The 24,613-nt window shown below is 35.5% G+C and overlaps 1 protein-coding gene across 5 annotated transcripts in view; it reads left to right on the forward strand.

The window, feature by feature from the left end:
• Nucleotides 1–6: 6 nt before the first annotated feature.
• CCNT2 (cyclin T2) overlaps nt 7–24,613 on the forward strand; it is a 30,418-nt gene continuing 5,811 nt past the window's right edge. For 3 of the 5 annotated variants that reach the window (XM_010853642.1, XM_010853644.1, XM_010853646.1), the window contains exons 1-7: nt 7–188; nt 974–1,055; nt 15,052–15,180; nt 16,975–17,035; nt 18,971–19,033; nt 22,191–22,236; nt 23,872–24,035. In XM_010853642.1, the coding sequence (XP_010851944.1) occupies nt 31–188; nt 974–1,055; nt 15,052–15,180; nt 16,975–17,035; nt 18,971–19,033; nt 22,191–22,236; nt 23,872–24,035 (703 nt within the window). In that variant the 5' untranslated portion in view covers nt 7–30. The other 2 variants (XR_826467.1, XM_010853645.1) reach the window with 2 other exon arrangements.

The raw sequence follows: 24,613 nt of genomic DNA on the forward strand, positions 1-24,613 counted from the left end.
GGTGAGGGAGCGGGCGGAGGAGGAAGTGTCATGGCGTCGGGCCGTGGAGCTTCTTCTCGCTGGTTCTTTACTCGGGAACAGCTGGAGAACACGCCGAGCCGTCGCTGCGGAGTGGAGGCGGATAAAGAGCTCTCGTACCGCCAGCAGGCGGCCAACCTCATCCAGGAAATGGGACAGCGTCTCAATGTGTATCCTTTCTTATTCTTGGCCTTCCGCCGCTCACGCCCTGTTCCTCTCACTACTCGCCCGGTCGCCGGGCCTGGTGCCCCGCGAACATGGCGCCGTCGCCTCGGCCTTTGCTGGGCCTCGGCCGCGCCGTAAGGGAAGGCAGGTTCGGGTTTGGAAGGTCGCGAGCGACCGGCGGAGGAGTGGAGGAGGAGGGGAGACCGGGAATGCGGGCCGGGAGGCTGCGTTGTGTAATCTGTTTGGGGCCGCGCGTGGTGGCGGCGGGGGATGGGAGTGCCGCCCAGACGAGAGGGGACTTTTAGGGATTATCGCAGAAAAAGGCGGTTGCTTCCACTTCTCGTCCGAGAGGGGCTTGAGAGCTAGCTCTCCCAGCGAATTTGATGGCGGTTCTCTCGTACCTGGGGAGCGCACGGGAGGTCTTTATAGTCTTGACAAGGTTTTGTATGGGTGTGTGCGCGCGTGTTTCAACTCTGATTTGAGGTTTAGTCAGCCGTAGCCATTGATCAATCCTTCCTGGGCTCGCTTAATTTCAATATTAGAGCGAAATGCTCGGCATTTGTTGTTACTGTTAGTATTACCATTTCGGTGTGGAGCCTTTTATAACCGCCAGCCCCCACCCCACCATCCTGTGGTTATTTATTTATTTACTTATTATTTACAGTTTGGGGATTGGTTTTGAGTGAACGGGTGGCGTTGGAAAAGGACCGTAGATCGGATATTTTCCTTCAAAATTGTTTTGGAAAGAGATCTTGTTTTTCTCCAATATTTCCTAAATGTTACGTTCCAGCTCTCAGCTTACAATAAACACTGCGATTGTTTATATGCACAGGTTTTACATGCACCATTCTTTCACCAAATTCAGCAGATATGTAAGTACTATTTTATTGCACTATTTTATTGTTTGTTTTTACTGCAACCAAATTTTAAGGTACAATCGATACGTAGAAAGGAGTTGGTCGTGGATTTTACTACTGTATTTAGTGTTCCAAGTTAACAGTGAAGGTGAATGGCTTGAACATTTTGCTTCAAATGCGCGGTTTCTGGTTCGTTGGTTTGTTTTTTAATTTGGGATGACAAGCTGCCAGGCGCTGTGTCAGGCTCTGCCGGCTCTTTTGAGCTGAGAGATAAATCAGAAGCATTTCCTTTCTCAAAGAGTGTTTATTACATTTGTATGCATTTAAGTTTTATATTCGACATTTAAACAATTTAAGGTAATTAAATTAAACAATTTTAATGTACAATGTGATGGGGAGACGCGGTCATCTGTATTCATATTGTTTCAAATAGTATGAATTGGGCTTAGTTTAATTGCAACTTTGTTTTGTAGTAATCCTTTGAAAGAACTGTTTTGCTATTTTAGCAAGAGTATTTCACTTGTTAACACAATTTAAGTTGTCAAACGTTATTTATCACAGGTTCGCATTAGTTGTCTACTTAAATTTTTGGTGATTTGAATTGTATCTTGCTTCAGACAAAACTATGTCGTGTATGTGTATAATTAGTTTGAAGTTCATCTTACCTTGCAATACTAAGGTACTGATTTGGAACATATGCTGTAAATCTTGTGTGTCACAAATTGAGTAGTGGCTTTTAGTTGCAATTTTAAATTATGAAACAGGGCAGTTGGGTGTGTGCTCTTTTCAGAGAAACATGCATACTGTGTTGTACCTGTTAACAAAACTACGTATCATTTAGAAATACTTTAAGGTAAATATTTTACCTTATTTCTCACCATGTTTTTTACTCATAGCTATTATTTTAGAATGTTACTCTGAAAGGTGTGTGGAAAAATTGACCATGGAAGACTTCATGCATGGATTGTTATTAGACCTTTTAAGAAAACAGTTTTTGAAAAGGTTCTTTTTTTGAGTTGGAAGAAAGGAAAAGCTTCATAGTTTAGATTGATTCCTATATTAATCTCTTCTGATCGTAAATCTGACTTGGTTTATCAGATTGGCATATAGGTTTATCTTAAAAACAATATACATTTCTTATATACATTTCGGTCTCTTGCAGTCTCCATAGCTTCTACTCTTCATCTTTTAAATCTGTGTGATTCTTGTTCTGTTTTTATTTCCCTGGTTATTTCTTGTGCATGGAACTTAGATCAGTGATAGTGTTGGGAAGAGAGAGGAAACCTTTTTGGTAGTAATATTTAGATTGAGAGAAATAGCATTTTTATTTAAATTGTCTTCTAAGGCAGTAGTGAACTGATAAATACTAATATGAATATGACTTAAGTAGCCCTGGAAAATACTGGTAGGAGTCACAAATTAAAATAGTTCTGGAAATTCTTTGTCTGGCTGCAGATGCCCATTTGCTTGCTTTTCTACTTCAGTAATGATTTCACTACAAGACTACACTTCTCATTTTGAACCATCCCTCTTTCATAATTTGTCTCTATGGCCTGTTTGGTATGCTTTAAAGCAAATGCTTACAGCCAAAATTCACAGCTGTAACTTTAAATTGACTGGTGAAGCCCAGGTCGCTGGCATTCTAACCCTTGTTATTTTATTAAATGCCATCATTTAGTAAGAAAGCCAAAGTACTCATTTTTATTACCCTACTTTCTGTCTTATGTGTGTATAAAGGCAAACCTCAATGTTGTACAGAGTTGTTATTAGCAGAATAATTGAAATCTGATGTTAGTTTCTGTTTTGAGAAGTAAATTGCACTCTTCATTTCTAACCATTGTCTTTTTTACCTTTGCTATTATATCAAAAGTGGTTTTAATATTTGTGTTGGTGCACTTGCAACAATTGCACAGCCTCACTCTTTTATCTTTTTTCCTATTCTTTTAGGGTGAAGGGGGTGGTCTCAAATTGAATGTGAGTCACTTTTAAATTCATATTCTGCCACATTATTGGGAATAGTTTTCTTATAAGGCTATAATGGAATGTCATAGTAAACTTTAAAAAGGTTTAAGTCATTACAAAGTGAATTAAACACCATTTGGTAAATTAAACCATAACAAGCTTAAATTTAAAGATGTTGGTGACAAAATATATCCAATCTTATAATAAATATGCTTTCATTATATTAAAAAATTTATGTGGCTTTATTTTTTCTCACATTGACAAATTTAAAAGTAAAAAATCCCCTAAAGGTCAAGTTGCTCTTGTGTTAAAAATCAGTGTCAACAGAGCTGTCTTTCATCATTGTCGGTTTCTCTTTTTAGAAGGTTGGCTTGCTATCAGCAGGAAATGAGTTTTATATGTAACCTAATTACATAAATCTATCTTTTGCTCACTGGATGCAGTAAGATTTATGTAATTAAGATTAGTAATTGAAGAATGGCCTTGCTGGATCAAGCTCAAGATGAATCTAGTAAAGTGTATAAAAAAAGCTCTGGAAACAACAGTGCCTCCAAAGTATATCCTGTGGGAGAGCATTGTCCCCTGTGTCAGTCATAGAGCACATATTGACTCAGCTTCTCCTAGAAACTCTGTTCATTAGTTTGTTTGGTTAGTCAAGCTTACAATGCACTTGTTTTCTTGTATTAATTCCAAGTCTTATGAGTTCTCTTCAGATGAGGTTGTAAAGAACACATTCTTAGTATTTTTATTGGTCATTGTTTAGTTTCCTAGCATTTCTCCAGTTCATGGGGTCATTTTAATCTTCTCTTTACTTTCTTTAGATCTGTTGGCCTCTTTCTTGAACTGCAGCAATTGAAACATTTATGCCAAACTTAAATGTATTTTATTAGTTTAAGGTATCAAATACATGGTTAGCTATGTAGAAAACGGTGGAAAAGGGGATATGATAAACCTCCCTCCCATCTAAGTGTCTGAGCCCGGTGCCCTACACCATTGCTGTTCACTGTCTTCGTGTGCCCTTTCAGAAATATTTTTTGCTTGTGCAAACGTTTGTGTGTATCTTTATCAGGAGAGGAAAGGGTTTTTGTTTGTTTTTTTCACAGGCATTGGATCCAGCACATAGCAGCAAATGTAAAAACATACAGAATTGGACTGATCCCAGTTGGGGACAGATGTGGCTATTGCTGGAGAAGTAATTTTTAAGGTGGCACTAGCAAAGGATGGTATAGATTTACCTAGTGGTTCTCAGCCAGAGGCGGTTTTGCCCACCACCCATTTAACAATGTTTGGAAACATTTTGGTTGTCACAACTAGGGGAAGGGGTACTACTGATACATAGTGAATAATAGAAGCCAGAGATGCTGCTAAACATCTTACAGCGCACAGGGTTGCCCGCTAAAGCCAAGAGGTACCTGGTACAAAACGTCAGTAGTGTTAAGGTTGAGAAAACCATGGGTTAACCTAGAGAGTTAAGGAGACTAAAGCTGTGTTATCCTTACTAGATTAATTTTGAGTGTTTGGTGAATTTTCTATGTTCTAGTAAGAAATTGCCTATTCATCTGTAATTCCTCAAGGACCTTAGGAACAAAGATCAATTTGTGATCTTTTTCTAATTTAGGGCTTAAGGGAAACATTTTTGATATCCCTAAAATTTAAATTTAGTTTGCCTTTCTGTGAAGTACTAATGTGTTCCTTAGCCTCTTATTTGAGCTTTTTGTGAATTTCTTATCATGTTAGCAAATATTTTAGTAGTTTGTCATCTAATTTTGTTTATGGAGGTTTTTGACATAATTTTTTTGACATTAATTTTGCTTTACTATCTGGAGGTAAGTGTCTACTATATTCATTTACTGGTTTCATGGGAAGAGTTTCTTGGGCTTCTGTGTTTGTTTTTCCTCAAGTTAATTTTGGCGTGTCGTTCTTAAATATTTATCTGAAGTTGGTTACCCTCTTATTGCAAATAAGGAAGAAAAGAATCATAAAGGTTAAACACTTTGTCTGAAATCACACAGCAACAGAGTGACAGAAGCAAAAATCTCACCCAGATCTAGACTCCATTGTTCATGCAGTTATCACTATTTCTGCCTCAAGTATCTGTTGTTAGGAATCTTTTCATAGCCTTGAAATTTATCACCGAAAGCAGTACATATAAAGCTTTTGCATTGTGCCAGTAGTGATTCACCAGCTTCCTGCATGAGAATTACCAAAATGTTCCTTTAAAATATACTTTAGTGAACTATATCTTAAACCTGTGTAATCAGGATACTTGTGGTGAGACCTGGCATCCTCTCTCTTACTGTTAAAGTAACACTGATATCTGCTAAAGTTGAAGATTGTTCGTTTTAATTTTGATTTCTCCTCTGTGTCTCATAATCCATTATACAGTCAGCCCTCTGCATCTGTGGGTTCAACCAACCGTGGATTGAAACTATTTGGGAAAAATTCAACATTTCCAAAAAGCAAAGCTTGTGTTTACCCCACACCAGCAGCTCTTAATATTTACATAGAAGTTCACTAACGGAGAAGGCAATGGCACCCCACTCCAGTACTCTTGCCATGGAGAATCCCATTGATGGAGGAGCCTGGTAGGCTGTAGTCCATGGGGTCGCTAGGAGTCGGACACAAATGAGCGACTTCACTTTCACTTTCACTTTCTTGTGTTATATTAGGTATTATAAGTAATCTGGAAGTGATTAAAAATACAGAGAAGGATGTGGATAGGATATATGCAAGGTTTCCTGTCTCAAAGTACAGGTTTCCTCTCCATCCCTTTCTTTTACTTGAATTTTGTCTGTTGAAGGACCTAGGACATTAGACCTGTAGAGTCTCCACCTGTCTGAATTTTGCTTATTGTTTGCTCATAGTACAGTTTATCATTTTCCTTTGTTCTTCTTGTTATTCAGTTGCTCAGTCATTTCCAACTCTGTGCAACCCCATGGACTGCAGCATGCCAGGCTTCCCTGTCCTTCACTGTCTCCCGGAGCTTGCTCAAATTCATGTCCATGGAGTCGGTGATGCCATCCAACCAACTCATCCTCTGTCATCCCCTTCTCCTTCTGCCTTCAATCTTTCCCAGCATTAGGGTCTTCTCCAGTGAGTCAGCTCTTCACATCAGGTGACCGAAGTATTGGAGCTTCAGCTTCAGCACTAGTCTTTCCAATGAATATTCAAGGTTAAATTCCTCTAGGATTGACTGGTTTGATCTCCTTGCAGTCCAAGGGACTCTCAAGAGTCTTCAACACCACAGTTCGAAAGCATCAATTCTTTGGCGCTCAGCTTTCTTTACAGTCCAGCTCGCATATCTATACATGACTGCTGGAAAAGCCATAGCTTTAACTACATTGACCTTTGTTGGCAAAGTGTTGTCTCTGCTTTTTAATATGCTGTCTAGGTTTGTCAAGATCTTCCCTGTAGCTCAGATGGTAAAGAATCTGCCCGCAATGCAGGAGACCTGGGTTCAATCCCTGGGTCAGGAAGATGCTCTGGAGAGGGGAACGGCAATCCACTCCAGTATTCTTGCCTGGAGAATCCCATAGATAGAGGAGCCTGACAGGCTACAGTACATGGGGTTGCAAAGAGTCAGACACGACTGAGCGACTAACACACAAGGTTTGTCATAGCTTTTCTTCCAAGGAGCAAGCATCTTTTAATTTCATGGCTGCAGTCACCATCTGCAGTGAGTTTGGAGCCCAAGAAAATAGTCTGTCACTGTTTGCATTATTTCACCATCTATTTGCCGTGAAGTGACGGGACCAGGTGCCATGATCTTAGATTTTTGAATGTTTAGTTTTAAGCCAGCTTTTTCACTCTTCTCTTTCACCGTCTTCAAGAGGCTCTTTAGTTCCTCTTCTCCTTCTGCCATAAGGGTGGTGTCATGTGCATATCTGAGGTTATTGATATTTCCCCTGGCAATCTTGATTCCAGCTTGTGCTTCATCCTACCCGGCATTTCACTTGATGTACTTTGTTCTTGTATTCCCTGAAAATTGCCAGTTGGGTCCAGAAATTTTATCAGACTCATGTTAGATCCCTTTGGCAAGACTGCCAGTGCTGTTACATTCTTCAGTCAGGACACTGCTAATGTCTGGTTTCTTTTTGTGGTGTTGACAGCTGTTGATATTCAATGCCTTGATCCTTTAATTCATTGATGCTCTTAACTCATCATTTTTAAGTTGTATTTTTTATAGTGAAATGCTGTGATTCATCTACTATTTGGACACTTGCTGGCACAAGTTTATATGGGAAAGGTAGAATAAATACTTGATTCTTGCCCCGTGTTTACCACCTTTGTTGAGATAAAATCCCCACACTGTGCTTCACCTTTTGAAAGTGTACAATTCAGTGGTTTTTGTGTACGTTCATGAAGTTGTGTGCATCAATTTAAGAAATTGTTATTACCCCAAAAAGAAACCCCACATCCTTTAGCCATCTCTTCCCATACTTACCCCAGCCTATTGGACAGTCTCTATAAATGCAATTATTTCAGTCTGTGATCCCTTGTGACTGACCTCTTTCACTTAGTACATGATGTTTTCAGGGTTCATCTATGTTGTACCGTGTATCAGTACTTGATTTATTTTTCATGCTGAACTACCATTATACTACATTTTGTATGTACATTCATCAGCTAATGGACATTTGTGCTGTTTCTGCTTTTTGGCTGTTATATTACTGCTGTGAACGTTTATGTGTGTTTTGTGTTTCCACATAAATGTTTTGAAACCAGAACCATGTTTTGGTTGCCCTGGTATTTTCCTAGGAGTATAATTGCCAGAGCATATATAATTCCATATCCATATAATCTGGGATAGTTTCCTCACATATTTTATTATGGCAAGATATTCCAGGTTCATCTTGTACTCTTCCTTTTAATCTTCATTCATGCTTAGTTCTGCAGGTAACTTTATTTGTATTGTTCACTTGAAAGTGAAAGTATTGGTCGCTCAGTCCGACCCTCTGCAACCCCAGTAGCCCGTCCAGGCTCCTCTGTCCATGGAATTCTCCAGACACGAATACTGGAGCAGGTAGCCATTCCCTTCTCGAGGGGTCTTCCCAGCCTAGAGATTGAACGCAGGTCTCCCGTATTGCAGGCAGATTCTTTACCATCTGAGCCACCAGGGAAGTATTGTTCACTGAGAGTTGAAAGTATTCGTCACTCAGTTGGGTCCTACTCTGCGACCCCATGGACTGTAACCGGCCAGGCTCGTTTGTCCATGGGATTTTACAGGCGGGAATACTGGAGTGGGTTGCCATTTCCTCCTCCAGGGGATCTTCCTGACCCAGGGATCAAACCCAGGTCTCTTGCATTGCATGCGGGTTCTTTACTGTCTGAGCCTTTGGTGCTTATGTTGAAATCTGAGTCATTTTGTTTGAAGTTCTCTTGAAGATCATGGCAACAGTATTGTCTGACTTCTTAAATGATAATAGTTTGTGCCCTTTATACCCACGGTCAATTTGGGGGTGTAAAATCCTTGGCTCTTGCTTTCTTTTGAGTATCTTAAATTTATGTACACTTTTTTCTTTCCTGGTATAAAGCATTGCTGGCAGTTTGGGTGGTGATCTAATTTTTCTTTCTTTTTATTTTTTTTGCCTAAGTAGCCCAGGAGTTTATTTTTCCCTTTAAAATCAGTAATCTCAGTACAGTGTGTTTTTGTGTTGGTTGTTCTAGGTTGATATGATCAGGTGTGTGATGTTCTCTTCGAATATGTGATTTCATATCCTTATTACTTTATGTTATGAATCGGTTTCTTAATGTCTGTTTGGAGGTGAGTTAGCTTTTTGGTGTTTTTTAATTGTGGTAAAATACAGCATAAGTGTGACATTTAAGCCATTTTTAAAGTGTTTTAGTTCAGTGGCATTAAGTACATTCACATTGTTGTGTAGCCATCACCACCATCCATCCATCTCTAGAACTTTTTTATCTTCACAAACTGAAACCATTCATTAATCAAACTTCACATTTCTCCTTTCCCTCAGCAACCACCATTCTACTTTGTCTATGAATTTCACTCTTTTTGGTACCTCTTATAAGTGGACTCTTAAAATATTTGAACTTTTGTGTCTGGCTTATTTCACTTTACATAATGTTTTCAAGATTCATCTTCGTTGTAGCATGTGTCAGAATTCCCTTCCTTTGCTAAAGCTGAGTATGTACCACCAATTGTATCACAATTTGTTAATCCATTTTAATCTGTTAATGGGCAGATGTATAGCTATTATAAACATGAGTGTACAGATTGCTCAGTTCCTTACTATCAGTACTTTGGGGTATGTACCCAGATACGGAATTACTGGATCACATTGTAATTCTGTTTTAATGTTTTGAGAAACTGCCATCCTGTTTTCCCCGGCACCAGCACCATCTCATATTCTAGCTAGTAATGCACACAGATGCTAGCTTCACATCCTCTAAGGTTTACTCTTTTATGGTTTTCTGATAATAACCATCATCATGGGTGTGAAGTGATTGAAGTTTTGATTTGCAATTTTCTGGTGACTACTGACATTGGACACCTTTTCATGTGTTTATTGGCCATTTATATGTATTCTTTGGGGAAACATCTATTCAAGTCCTTTGTCCATATTTTAGTTGGGTCTTGTTACTTTATATGAGTTCTTCATATACTTTGAATATTAATCCATTATCAGATACATGATTTGTAAGTATTTTCTCCTATTCTATAGGCCAACTTCTCTTTTTTTCCTAATGCACAAAAGTCTTTTTAACTTTGATGATGTGCAGATTACCTATTTTTATTTTGTTGCTTGTGCTTTTGGTATCATATCCAAATAATCATTGCCAAATCCAGAATAATGAAGTATTCCCATCATCTTTTAAGTTTTATAGTTTTAGTTCTTACATTTAGGTCTTTGGTCCGTTGTGAGTTAATTTTTGTATATAGTATAAGGTAAAGGTCTCATTTTTTCATGCAAGTATTCCATTTTCTCAGTACCTTTTGTTGAATTTTTTTTAAGAAATTGTTTTGTTGCTGTTTTGGCCGCTCTGGATCTTCATTGCTTTTGTGGAAGCTTCTCTTGTTGCAGAGCACAGGCTCTAAATGTACAGGTTTCAGTCGTTGCAGCACACTGCTGCTGCTGAGTAGCTTCAGTTCTGTGCGACCCGATGGACGGCAGCCTACCAGGCTCCTCCGTCCATGGGATTTTCCAGGCAAGAGTACTGGAGTGGGGTGCCACTGCCTTCTCTGAGTTGCAGCACGAGGCCTCAGTAGTTGTAGTGCTTAGTTGCTGCAGGGCTTAGTTGCTGCAGGGCATGTGAAATCCTTCCAGACTAGGGATCGAACCCATGTCCCCTGCGTTGGCAAGGGGATTCTTACCCACTGTGCCACCAGGGAAGTCCCTGAAGCACTTCTTTCTAGCATGATTTTTGATGCTTAGGGACAACTCTTATAATTTTTTTCTTACAGTGTCTTTGTATGACCTAGATACTTTTTATCGAACTCTTTTGAGAGCTTTAATAAGTAGATGTGCTTCAGGGGAGCTTTTCTAACTTCACTGTTCCTTTGTGTAATATTCAGAAATGCAGCAGGTTTCTTTTTCTGTTCTGGAATCCTTTTTCTATGAGTCTTTGCTGAAGCTGCACCATTACCATTTTTCCTTAACTATAGTCATAGTCCCAAATTCTAAGCTGCAGTACCTAGAACTTGTTGGATATTTTTTAATGAAGCATCTTCAAGGCACAGAAAATAGTTAATTCTAGTCTTAGGGGACAGGGAGTGTTGGGGCAGTTAAGGGATATGGGAGAAATAGCCTCACCAGCCTCTGGGAACTAAAGATGAAACCTAAAAATATATTAGAACAAGCTTGTTGATAATGTATTAGCAAATAGAAAACAGACTTTGAGTTCTTTGCTTCTGTTAGGGCTTTTTGGGGATTAGGAGATTGAAGAGTAACAAAATGACTGTGGCTCTTTCTTAAATACAAATGATGTATGCACAAAGTTTATGCCGTAAATTACTTAAAGAGTAAAGACAAAAATGATTTATTTGAAACTGATGGTGATATAACCATTTTTGGTGTCTTAACAATCACGTAAGCTTTTTGTTAATGCAAACTGACCTTGCCTCCAACTATCCGGTTGAAGCCAGCAGTGAGGGCATCATGAACAGGCAGGGGAGACAGTGGCCAGGAATGGGCTGGAGGAGGATAGAGAAGGGAGGGAGTCAGACTGAGAGGGAGAAATCAAAACATACAAAGGAATAGAAAAAGGGAAGTGTGGAAAAACAATTGGAGCTAGAAGAGAAAAGAAGAGTTACAAGTGTAATCATTAAAGTAAAACCAGGTGTCATTAGTTGAGTATTTGAATCTGTTTATTATAATAGTTAAATAGTTAGGACTGCAGTGAACCCTTTAAAGAACTGAGTTTGTACAAGGAAGAAGATGAGCAAGAAAGGAGGGAATTTTAAAGAGCATGTTAAATCACTTTTTAAATTTAAAATCAACAGTAAAAATACACATCTGTTTTATTTTGCAACATAGTACACTTAATCTTAGCCAGAAGGCCTAGAAGCAATATAGTAGTAATAATATTTGAGTCTTAATACACAGCTGTGGTTTTATTTTGCAACATAGTACACGCAAACTTAGCCAAAAGGCTGAGAAGCAATGTAGTAATAATATTTGAGTCATATTAACTGTGAGGCACTATTCTAAGTGCTTTACGTATATTGATTCCTTTCATCCTCAGCACAACTTTATAAGCAGATACTATTTCTCCCATTTTACAGATGCAGAAACTGAACCACAAAGAAAATAAGTAATTTGCCTAGGCTAGTCAGATAACAGAGCCAGGATTCCACTGAGACAGTCTGACTACTCTGCTACAGCTGGCGTCATCACTTCCACCTCCCCCTCTCCATCATTTGTATGGTATATTTCTGTAGAAATTTGTCTTGTTTTGAGTATGTAATATCCCCTTGAAATAGTTGTACATCTGCTAGAGTGACAAACTCTGGACACTATTTAAAGATCAATTTTTATTACCTTTAGTTAGAGTACCTTGAGAAAATTTATTAAACTAGGTACCAGAGCACAAAAGATGGATAGTACATGGTCCCTATCCCCAGTAAACTGAATCTCAGTTTGTAATTGGTCATGTGAACCAACCAAGTGTCTACTCCAATACTGGTATAAATTCTTTGACTTTGAACCAGGTTTGGTAATGAATGTTTGTTGCCTTCAGAAGTGTGTTCACCTTTAAAAGCCACAGACCAACTAAAAATGTTGTTATTACTTAAACTTTTGGAGTTATTTTCATTTTAGTAAGCCATACAACAAAATCAGCTTTTCATACGAAAAGCAGTAGTACCTAGTTTAATTACCTTCCTTAGTCATCCTTAAAATTAAAGCCTCACATGGATATTCACTAAGTATTTATCTAAAAAGGTGTTTTGTTTTGTTTTGTTTTTACAGCCCTGATGGAGTAAGATGTTTGCAGGCAGTAGAGGAGGAAATGTGAGTGGAGTTAGTGGATTTCACCAGGAACTTTGGAAGAGTGTTGGGTATTAGTGTTGCTCTGAAGGAGATTGAGACTTGAACGCTATTTAGAGGGAGAACAGAAAGACTTCTGTTAGGCATGTGGGTAAATAAACAAGAAACCTACCCTGAAGATCAATGTTAAGCTTCTCGAATGCTTTTTTTTTTTTTTTTTTTAGTTTTTGTAGAATTTTAGAATCATTCACTAGTATGTGTATTGTGACTCCATTGAGAACTATCTTCTAAGGTGAAGAGCTGTGTGACTTGAAAGTTCTTCTTGATATCAAGGTTTACAAAAAGTCTGAAGAGGATGGAGCTGTTACTAGAAGTCCTAAGAGATTTTTACCAAGAAAAACTCATTGGAGATTTTCAGAAGTGCCTTTTAGGAAAGTTAAGAGAAATTATCTGGCAGTTAGGCAAACAGTTTATTAAGTTCAGCCTAATTTGACATTTCACTTGAACCTGTATGCTTCACTCTTTGACAGATAGTTCTAACATTTGAGTTTTGGTGTAACCATTCCCCGTTTAGACATGAATGAGATAATAAATGAGATTGTGGGAAACTGAAAGTATATTCGTTTTATTGTTTCTTGCATTTCATACCTTGGCATTGGCTCTTAGCTTTTTATTACGACATTTGGAATACTGTGAACTTAATATTGATACCTTTATATGGATTGTCCACATGTCATTCATTAAGTATTGTGAACAGCAGCTGCACAATGCTAGATAATGGGAACACAAATGAATAATTTAGTCTCTGTGTTCAAGCTGCTTCTAGCCTGGTAGGGCAGGCAAATATAATAAACCAGAAGTTAGAGTACAGTATAAGTACAATGGCAGAGGAATATACTGTTTCCTATTGAATAAAGAAGAGCATTTTGCTCTGATTCCATAAGTTGGGAGGATGTGATCTTTTGAGGTAAGCTGTTAAATAGCGAAAGAATTAATCAAACTAGGTAACAGTGATAAGAAATTTTCACTATGTAGAAAAAATGACAGAACAGATGGAAGATAATTGTAAGATAACTACTCTCAGTTATCTTACACTTTTTACAATTTAGGAACCCCCCTGCCCTGGATCACTGCTATATAACTGGTATTACAAGAATACTGACTAATTTGGGTATTGCTTGATTAAATCAGTTTAGTCTACATCCATGAAAACTTTAAGTATAAGTTGCTTTTTTGAGCGTTCTAAATTTTTTAAACCTTCCTTGTCATTTTAATTTTAAAAGACTGAAATAAATTGAAAGTCCAAGGTGGAATTATTCAGTCTATTTAAGGTAACATTATTTTTGGTTGTTTAGAGCCAAACTCACTTAATTTTAGGTCTGTTTTAAAGATTTTTATGTTGTAAGACAACTTCATGAAGTCATTTTTACTCCATTTACTTATCTGCAAATGCAGTTGGATTACAGAAGGCCCCTTTCAAAGCCGCAATCCAAGGATTAACTTTTATGTCTCAGGAATGATATTTGTAAGTTGTTTGAAGAGCTGTCAGAAGAAAGAGTCCATCTTCCCTATATCAAGTTTTCTCTTTATTTTGACTACCCAAAACATGTAATGGGATTTATGCCCTCCTTCCTCCTCCTGTCCTTCTGTTGGCATTGTTTCCATGTAGGGATTGATTACCCGCCTCCACGCAATTAGATGTTCATCTCTTAAAAAATAATGTACCTGAATCTTGACATTTAGAAATGATCCTTTCATGACCAATTTCTTGCGTGGAATCTTTGAATGTTACTAGAATTTAACATGTCAGTTTTCTGATTCAGCAATTATTTGGTTTAGTACTAACTTTTTGGATAAATAATTGCTCAAGATGGTGTTCTCTTAGTCAATATCTCTATAGTGCTATGTTCTTACATTTCTATTTCCAGTAGATAACTTACTAAAGCTAAAACAAATTGATGATTTTTTCGTCTCCAATTGGCAAGGTTTCTACGCTATTGGTTTGTCTTACATGGTTTATTACCTGAATTTTTTAGGTTCTTTTAATATTGATTTATTGAAGTAATAGAGAAATTAAGTAGCAGTTTCATGTTCAGAATCCTCTTATTTTGTCTAGGAGATTTCTTTTTCTCTCTTAAGTAAAAGGGTATAGCTCTTAACCAAACAATGAAGCATTGATTAAAAGAGTACCAGTGAGTGGTGACTGCCTCAAAAGAGGGAAAATCTGACTATACCCACTTTGTTTTTTTCTTTACTTTCTTCCTTCCTTTCTTTTTAAAGAGCTTTGGCTTTATTATTTTGCTTCAGTTTTTTCCTCTGCCTCCCCAGTGTGCATTATTATTGTTATTTAAACTTTCTTTTAAAGTGTAAGTCTTTTCCTTTTAGATTTCTACTTGAAAGCAAGTAAAACAGATTTTATAGACTGAAGTAACAAGTTACGTCTAATGAATAACTTTCTAAAAACTTAACATCAGTCTTGTCATAGCCCAGTTTCAGTTCATACTGTGAATATTACATTCCTTTTTTGCATCCCCCCTTAGAAAGTAGAAGGTGTTTTCAAAATGTGTGTGTTTTTAAATCACCAAATTTTGTCTTTTCTGCAGATGATATCACCTACTGCATTATTCTTGGCTGCAAAAGTAGAAGAACAGGCTCGAAAACTTGAACATGTTATCAAAGTAGCACATGCTTGTCTTCATCCCCTAGAGCCACTGCTGGATACTAAATGTGATGTATGTAAAAATTCATTGTTTTGAGTTTTCTTTGTAAATTTGAAACCTTTTCATCATTTAAACCTAATAAAAATGTAATTCAGTTAGTGTTGCCGTCCTGTGCTGCTTATTTCTGTTTTCACTTAGGAAGGTAAATACCAGGAAGTGATCTGACAGAAACACGTTTCATGTTATGTTTGTGAGGTTTTAGTCTTTCTGAATCATTTAAGTCCTTGATTCAAAGGTACTCTTTACGTGTTTGACGTTTTATTCATTCTTACAAATCAGTGATACATATAGAGGGTACATCATATCACCTTTGGATGTATTTAAGGCCATAGATAGATATTTTCTTAAATTGTCAGCAAATGAAGGAATAGAAAAGTCTCTGAATTTATCTCTGGACCAGTAATTAGTCTTTTTACAAGTGTTCTACTATCAATACATATATACTACTGCTTTTCTCTGATACATAAAGATGCATTTTACTATGCTTACATGAGTGGCATTTCAAAAATATTTTTATTTTCCTAAAATAGTCTGGAGGGGAAAAAAAAAAAGAGTAATACTAGTTTCCAAACAGCTTGTATCCTCATCAACATTTCAATAGGTCTAGTTTCAAAATGCCATTTTTAAGTCTTCTGATGTCTTAAAACAGAAACTATAGCATTCTGGGCTTTTGAAATCCTTTTCCTAGCACTCCTATGTAATTGAATTGCTTTATCAAGAACTTTTAACTACTGAATGACTACCAGTATTAATTCAGTTCGATTTGGATCAAGTTTAAGGTCCAGATTAAATATATCTGATTCTATTAATGACAAGTATTTATCCTACATGTTGGATTTAAGAGACTAAAATATTAATGTGGCCATTCAGTATAGTGAATGAGATTATTTAAAGTTATTTCCTGTAGTTTCTATTAACTTTACGGACTCAGAATTATTTCTTGCGATTACTTAGGGTATTGTTTAAGTAATAGAAAAGCCTATGTTTTAAAATGAAGCTCAGTGATCTTCTCAAAGTGGGCATTAATAAAATTAAAGGTGCTTTCACTCTGAGTTTAGAAGTATGTCCTTACGTAAATGAGTATTTATATATAATATGGTTTTCTTATCACCCTAGTCATTTGTCATGATGCAAGAATGAGATGGCAGAAAATTTTTCATACCTTTTCTTCCCTGAGTGATTACATTTGAATGATTTAGTGAAGTTGAGGAAAAAGATTCTCTATTTTTGTCCCCACAGGTGTTCGGTACATTGTTTTGGTGTTTTATAGCTAAAAAAAAATTTTTTTTTTAATCTAAGGGTTTGAGGGTTTGTTTTGATTTTGTCTTTTCTGAAAAGAGAAAATTATTTATTCTAAAAAATAACTCACTGACCAACTGTGGAAGTCAAGGAATTAATACATGAAGTAGCCTGTAGTGAGCTGATGAGCCTTTTGTTTAAAAGCCAGTTTGAATTTGATCTTTCTTGAGTTGGTGCTTCCTGTCCTTAATGGGACTCAAAGTGCCAATGCCTAAGTAAAGTTTTACCTTGCAGACTGGAGATCCCTTTTTTTCAGTTAATCTACCCCCTTTTGTATTATTATCCTTAGATTGGTTTTGTTTTGTTTTGTTGTATTAGAAGTAACTGAATCTATTTATCATAGAAAATAGGTTTTATCTGTCACCCTCAGTTCATTTTCATATTTCCAAAAGATTTTGTTGGAGTTTGTAATGAATCTATGATTTAATCGTAAGAGATTTAACATTCCCATGGTCTAGTTGTGTTATGTTTATTAAACTTTTTGATATTATTATTTTTACCTGGCAGACTTATCTTCAACAGACTCAAGAACTGGTTTTACTTGAAACCATAATGCTACAAACCCTAGGTATGTACTTACATCAAGTATTATTTGTGTATGTGTTGTTGAATGCAATATTCTAAATAAAGGAACAGATTTCTGAAATAATTTTATCATTGAAGAAAGTTTCATTTGAAAATACAGCTTGGAGCCAGAGTAGTAGTGCTTGGTTCTGAGGAAACCATTTTTAAAATTTTAATTTCATTTAGCATTTAATTGAATGGTCAGCATAGCTTTCAGTATGATTTCTCATATTTTCAGATAGTTAAGACTCTGGTTCATTCTGGATTTGCATTGGGGAATAAAATGGTCCTTTAGGGCTGTCGTATATGATTATAATGTTATAAACATCCAAGGCAGTCCTGCTATGCTAGAGCTTATGAATTTATCACATCATTTTAAACGTGACATAGTAATTTAAGTGTCCATCATCCTTGTCTAAAAGTTAAATTGTCTATAAGGTTTGTGCAACTTAAGTCATCTTTGAAGATCATTTATTCTGATCTTTTACTTTACTCATGAGGAGATTGAGCTTTAAGCAGGTGTGGACTGTGTAAAGTCATGTATTACTTCTGGAAGGACCTAGCAGGGTGTCATGGGAAGAATATAGGCTTTATTGAGATCTGCACTTAAATATATACTCCTCTTTATTTACTTTGTAAACTTGGTCAAAGTTCCTTTACTTTTATCCTGTGTGTGTAAGGTGGAATAATAATTCTACTTTAACACTGTGAATTTGAAGATGAAAGATTTTTTTTTAATTGCCACATAGTATTTCATAAATAATCATTGTTTATTATTAGTTTTTATCTTATTTATACTCAATTCCCAGATGTTGAATAGAAGTCTAATAATCGTAGCTTTCCATTATGACAGATTTTTTTTACTACACAAGTAGGTTGTTTGAAACACATATAACTTGTTAAAGGTTTTTATAACATAGAAAGATACAAAAATGAAAGTAAGAATCTGGACGCAACTAAACAAGAAAAATAAAAGTGAAAATCTTTTTATTCTCTCCAAATTCAGTGATTTAGCATGTTACTGTTAATATATAAATCTGAGATTTGACAAATATTCATATAATGAAAGTTGAAGGGAAAAACATTTTTTAATAGTTATTTTATCATATAAAGTCCATCATATTCATACTACTGATGACAGATTTTTTAAACACAGAATGAACAGCATTATTTTAAGGGGAACATTAGAATTTACAAGATACAACTCATGGCTAAAGTGTAATTTTTGCAAGTTTAATAACAGAAATATGAATAGACCACACAATAACTTTAAAATCGAGATTACCTGCTTATTGGAATATTATTCTTTTACTACTTCTCATGGCACTATACAACGACCTCCACTTCTAAGAAAGGAAAAGGAGAAACTATGCCCTACCTACAGGGTTCACTTGCCTTAACAGTTTTATTTTTATTAGTAATAAGATGTAATTACAAGCTAACTGATTAAAACTCTTTCATCTAAGGTACACTGAGAAAATAAGAGGACTGTATCATTTAAAAGATCACCTCTTCCACTGTAGCCCAAAGATTATATTTATGAAAAATGTTCTTGTCACATCTTCTGAAAAAAGGAGTTGGAATATATTTAAGAAATATATTACATAGTTGAATTTCCTGCTTAAATTGTGGGGCTGCTTTAATAATTGTCATGATTGTAGTTTGTAACTTAAAGATAATCTCAAACTAATTGTAATTCAGAATTTTGAATAAATACTATTTATCTCTAAGTAACTTTCAGTTTTCGTAATTGGAATGCTTTTCGAGATATTACTTCTTATGATTGAAGGTATAATAAGCATGTCAGTGATGAGAAACTAACTTTTGATTTTTTTTAATAATGAAAAATTCATACTTACAGTTGTGTGATGAGTGGGATTTCTCAGGCAAGTATTGTACTGGTATAAGTGATTGGGAAAAAAAGTGCTTTTCATTTCAGGTTTTGAGATCACCATTGAACACCCACACACAGATGTAGTGAAATGTACCCAGTTAGTAAGAGGTAAGTGATCTTTGAAACTTTTAAATTACTAATGCTTTTTATTGTCTATATTTTATATGACTGCCGTTTTGTTCTCCTAGCTTTTTGGGGGTTTTATTATTATAAAATGACAAGAAATGTCATTTTGAAGCGTTATGTTTCAGTGTTCTACACCTGCCTATTCATCTACTTCTATATTTGGTCCTTCCTGGTGAATTAACTTCCTTTAAATTTAGGTGAGAGTCTCTTTTCACTAAAAAAAAAAAATAATTAGAGGGCTTCCAAATACTAGAACTCTTTATTTGGGGCTATACTCATCCCATTTCAGTTAATATTTAAGATGTGGGCCATTTAACATATAGGTGGAGGAAATAGTATTAATTTTAAATTTATATCAAACTTCATTGATTTCTTGAAAACTGATTACAGTTTTCGAATTTGGAGGTCACTTTCACATCTTTCAGATAAAAATTGCCTTTAGATTTGTCATTTTGGGGAATGTTACACCTGTGTTCATTTGGCCAAAATTGATTTAAGTTCTTTAGACTTAATAAAAGTGGCTTCCTTTTTGTGTATAATGAGAAAATTATTACATAGCATGATACATAACAGCATGTGATGTACCTATTAAACTGTTTATAAACAAGAGTACAAAGTTTTGTACTGTTTCTTTACTCCTTATAAAGCATGTGGTGTATATTTTTCTATTCTTGTTAATGAATCCTATATATCATTGTATCTCTAGAAATAATTTTTCACACAGATGCATGCTGTACTACTTTTCCTTTCCTGTTTACCGTTTGAAGTGGTATGCACTAATAGTAATCACTTGGAACTTTTAGTGTGCCTTTTTCTGTTACCTGTTTTTGAAAATGAAATTTTGCGGTTTTATTCCTTTACCACTAGACTTCTTTAGGTTTGTTCTAAACAAAATGGGTAAGACTTTTGAAAGCCTTGTTTCTAGTGTTTACCTGAATGTTCTCTCATTTTATTCATTCTAAATTGAATTCATTTTATACCTAGGTAGGATTTTATTGTGTTAATGACTACATTAAAAAAAAAAAAACCTATTGTCTGATAACTGAGTTGTCATTGTTAAGAAATGGACTTAGATTTTTTTTTTATCTAAGAGCAAATGTTACTTATATTTAATTATGGTTCCTATTCATGGTTATATGTTTTGTAGCACTTTCTCATCCTTAGTATTACAGCATAGTATAGAATGGTATGGATAAACTAGTGTAGACATGGAATTAAGAAATAAAGCTTTAGAGAAGTTTTGTTTCCCTGGAAACTTAAAAAGGTGAGCTGTTTTGTTTGAATAATGGAGAGCCACTTAATTTGCCCTAAGTTGAGCTTAGTAAAGAAAGATGTTGAAGAAAGATACTAAATATAGGTTAAGAAACACACACACACACTTAGTAGAAAATGAAACTGAATTTTCAGCTTGGTATTGTGAAATTTGAGTCAGCTTCTCTTAAATCCGGTCTAAAGAAGCTAGAGAGATTAAAGTCCATTTATTTTGCAAAACTGAGTAGTAAAATATAAACATTTACAGAATCTGTAAATTGGATATATCATCCAAAGCAAAATATTTAAATCTGATTTTTTTTGTTACTGTTATTAATGTTTAAAATGTGACGAATTCTTAAATTTTTGTAAAAATCTCGTTTAATGTCATTTTTGTCTGACTGACATTTTCAAGTAACTATAATTTGCATCTTAGGCCATCTTTAAAATGTTCTTTCATGTTTGGTATATATTTTTTTCCTTTGCCCTAAAACCACTTTAAGCTAACAAAAGAACATTTTCCTTACGTTTTTCTCTGTCACAATGGCTTTTAATAGGTTACTGAATTTACATACATTCTGAGGTGAAGACTACAACGGCAATTTAAAATTATTTTTACTTATCTATGTATTTGATTCTTTTGTGGGGTGGGGGTGGGGGTAAATGGTTTGATTTCTTTGAAGTTCTCCCATGCCCCCCATGTCTGGAGATGAGAAAGTTATTATGCTCTTTGCTGCAAAATTGGCTAATGTCATTTTACAGGGACCTTTCATATCTGTGATTTCTCCTTCCCTCTCCACCAGGAAAGAATGCCTTACTTAAGTCACAATGCCTCCAAGACATCCGATGCTTTGACACTCTTCCTTAGCACAGCTCTGCTAAGCCCAAATCCCTTTTGTAAACCTTTATGTTGATGATCCATGGGGCAGCGGGGAATTACACGTGCCACGAATAAAACTAGGAGAGGGCAAGGAACTTGAGTCCTGTTAGAGTGGGGTGAGTGGAGGTGAATTAATCCTAGGTGAGCAGAGGGGAAAGGTATGTCAGTGATTATGAATGTAACTCGGGGAGAAAGGGAAACTGTAGCAAAGGCATCCCTCTTGGGAAGAATAAGTAGAAGAAGGGAGATGGGGGCTGTTTTCAATGTCAGTATCTTAAGAAACTAGTTATTAAAAATTGCTTTTCTATTGAGGACCAGTATTGAAGTATCCTGATTCCCTCTAAAGTACTTATATCTTTTCTAAAGTTATCATTAATTGGATTATATAATTAAAAAATAATCACACTGGTGTTTCCTATACATCCTTGTGATGTTTTTAGGTGGTTTATTCTGTTGATGCTTAGTAACATGATGAAAAACAGCACATTGTCCTCTCTGAGTTTGGGGGTTGGGGGTTTATTTTTGATTTTTGTTTTTTGTTTTGTTTTGTTTTGTTTTTTTGGTAGAAGTACTTAAACCAACTTAAATGTGATGACTGAGGATTAAGTCTGGCAGGCAACTCTTTGTATTTTGTATTAGACTTCAAAATCTTTTCTTCTTCTTCTTCTTTTTTTTTTTTTTTTTTAAATCCAGGAGAATGCTTTATTGCAACTTTTAGCTGACTAGATGCTTAACTTAGTAACAAGTTTAGCCCTTGTAACTGGCTAGCTAAAAGCAAATCGGCTTGTTTCTCAGATCTTTGGGGGATAGCAAGAAACATTTGAGTGAATGTTGTTGAAGATTTTCAGTAGTATAGAAAATGATGGCGCTCTTGTGATATTTGTAAGTAGTAAGTAAAATTTACTTTTTGTGTACAAATCTTTGAAGTTTTTGTTGTGTTGAGAACTTTTTCATGGTAGCATGTTAAAGCTGATAGTATTGTCTTCGTTTTTTTTTCTTTTCTTACAGCAAGCAAGGATTTGGCACAGACATCCTATTTCATGGCTACCAACAGGTTGTTATCCTGACCCTCTTTGTTGCACTGTTGTAGCACACTATAGCTTCCTTTAATGCAGGGCCCCCTCAATGTGTCTCTCACCCTTGTTGCAGCAGGAGACTGGACCATCTACTGTGGTGGTACCTTCCTGTCTGCTTTGCGGTGTATTGTACAAGGGACTTTTGGCACAGAGGGGTTAAATGCACAATGTGAAGTGTAGTGGTGCTTTCTGGTGACATATTCTCGATTTGTGAGTGCATAAGTCTAAAATTGGTAGCCTGAATAGCAGCTAAAGATTACAAAGAGCTAAACTTAACCTAGAAATTCGAGCAACTTGGTAAGTATAAAGCTATTTCTAGTTTACAATTATAGTTAAATGACAATTTTTAAAAATTTCACATTGATCCTATCTTAACTTTAATCATTAAAGTTTTTTAATAAATAAAATTTATATAACTTGGGTTTTTTTTCCAGATAATACCCACCAGTAGTAGATTAGTAGTAGTCACATCCTATCAGTGCCTTGATTTGCATACGTGTAATTTTTACTTAAACGTTCAGTATTTTCTCTTCAGTTCATTTAAAGAACAGTATGGGTTTGTGCTTGACCAGTAGACATTTTCATCAGTTCTGAAATTGAACTGGAAGAATAGTTTTTAAAAGCTTTTCATATCTAGTATATAATTTTGTTCTGGATTGATTATAATGATTTAAATTTGTTTTTTTAAATGAGTCCTTGGGGAGGAGTGGACTAAACCAGCTTTATGTGGTCCTTAATTTCTTGTGATACTGTTATGTTTTGTTTAAAACTTTGAATTGCCAAAAAAGCCAGTATATTTTCTTAGGTATATATTGTTGGGATTTAACCTCTGTCCCTAGAAATACTGAACAAGGCAAGAACCACTTAAATTTAAAATTTGGGTTAGAAAAAGCTAGCTGTGGCATGTTGCAAGTGCAGTTTTTGGCATGTCATGGAAGGAGAGAGGTAGTATTTTGGTAGATTTAGCAGCATTGGGCCTTGAAGCTATTCAGCAAAAGGTAAGTTTTCTCTGTGGCGTTGCTGAGAAGATAAAGTTTTACCTAAATAAGTGTTAAACATATGAGTTACTTCAGAATGAATGAATGTTAAGCCACATGGAATGGTAGAATCCCTGATTATAATGTGGTATTGAAATTACCTTGTCAGTTGTACAGTTTTCTGCTTTTTTCTTTATTCTACCATGACATTACAAAAGAAACAAAAATACCACCCAAAAAAGTTTTAAGTCATTTTACTTATATATAGTAATTACTGGAAATGTACTGTTTTCCTCTGCTTTTATAAAGAAGTAAAAATAGTTGTAATTTAGATGTAAAAACAAAGTTTAGATACACTGATGTATTAGTATTAGTAGTATTAATAATATACTCTGGGGAGTAAGAATATGAAAACATTGATAATCTATATGGGTTTTTAGTGTTTGAGTTTTTGTGACCATAGTCATAAAAAGTGTCATAATGTTAGCTTTTAATTTTATAAAATAAGGTTTTGTACTCTAGACTTAGAAAACTTACATAATTTTGTTTTTCCTCTAATCTTATTGGTAAATGTTTTTCTTTGTTTTACATATTTGAATTTCTATGACTCTTCGTTCCAAATCTGCTCTACAACAGTCTGCATCTTACAACCTTCTGTCTTCAGTATAAACCAACAGTGATAGCATGTGTGTGCATTCATTTGGCTTGCAAATGGTCCAATTGGGAGATTCCTGTGTCAACTGATGGAAAACATTGGTGGGAATATGTGGATCCTACAGTTACTCTGGAATTACTAGATGGTAAGTAGAAAAAATCTTTTTGTTACAACAAAATATTTTCTTTTTATCATGGATTAAGCATTCTGTCTGCTTCTGTATCGATTTTAAAAAATATTGAGTTCCCATATATTCATGGTCGGTTGAACAGTTTTGGCCAGTCCAGGATCCTCCTTCACCCTATAGTTACTTGATGCCAATCCCAGGTATCATCTACTGGTATTTCCTCTTTTGAAAAGATAAAAAATCTTTAAAAACATAGTTCTATTTTAACAGTTTGGCAATAGGATTTAAAAGTACAGTTACATGATCTCATGAATAGGATGAGAATAAATTCATTAGCCTAAAGGGGGGAAAATGAACATATTATTAACCACTACTCAATATCTAAAGCCCTTTCATGACTTTTCAAAGAAATATGATTTAATATAATGCTGCAGGTTGATAATACAAGCATACGTAATTTTAAAGTATACTAATTTTGTTGGATTTAAAATGTGTAAACACAAAGTCATGTATTAACTTACTGTAGAAGATGTGAAGCAGTAAGCTAATGGTATTTTCATGGTAATATTCCTTGTTGTGTTGTTCTGCTGGTGATA

Source organism: Bison bison, unplaced genomic scaffold, assembly GCF_000754665.1.
Source record: "Bison bison bison isolate TAMUID 2011002044 unplaced genomic scaffold, Bison_UMD1.0 scf7180017864330, whole genome shotgun sequence".
NCBI lineage: Eukaryota > Metazoa > Chordata > Mammalia > Artiodactyla > Bovidae > Bison > Bison bison.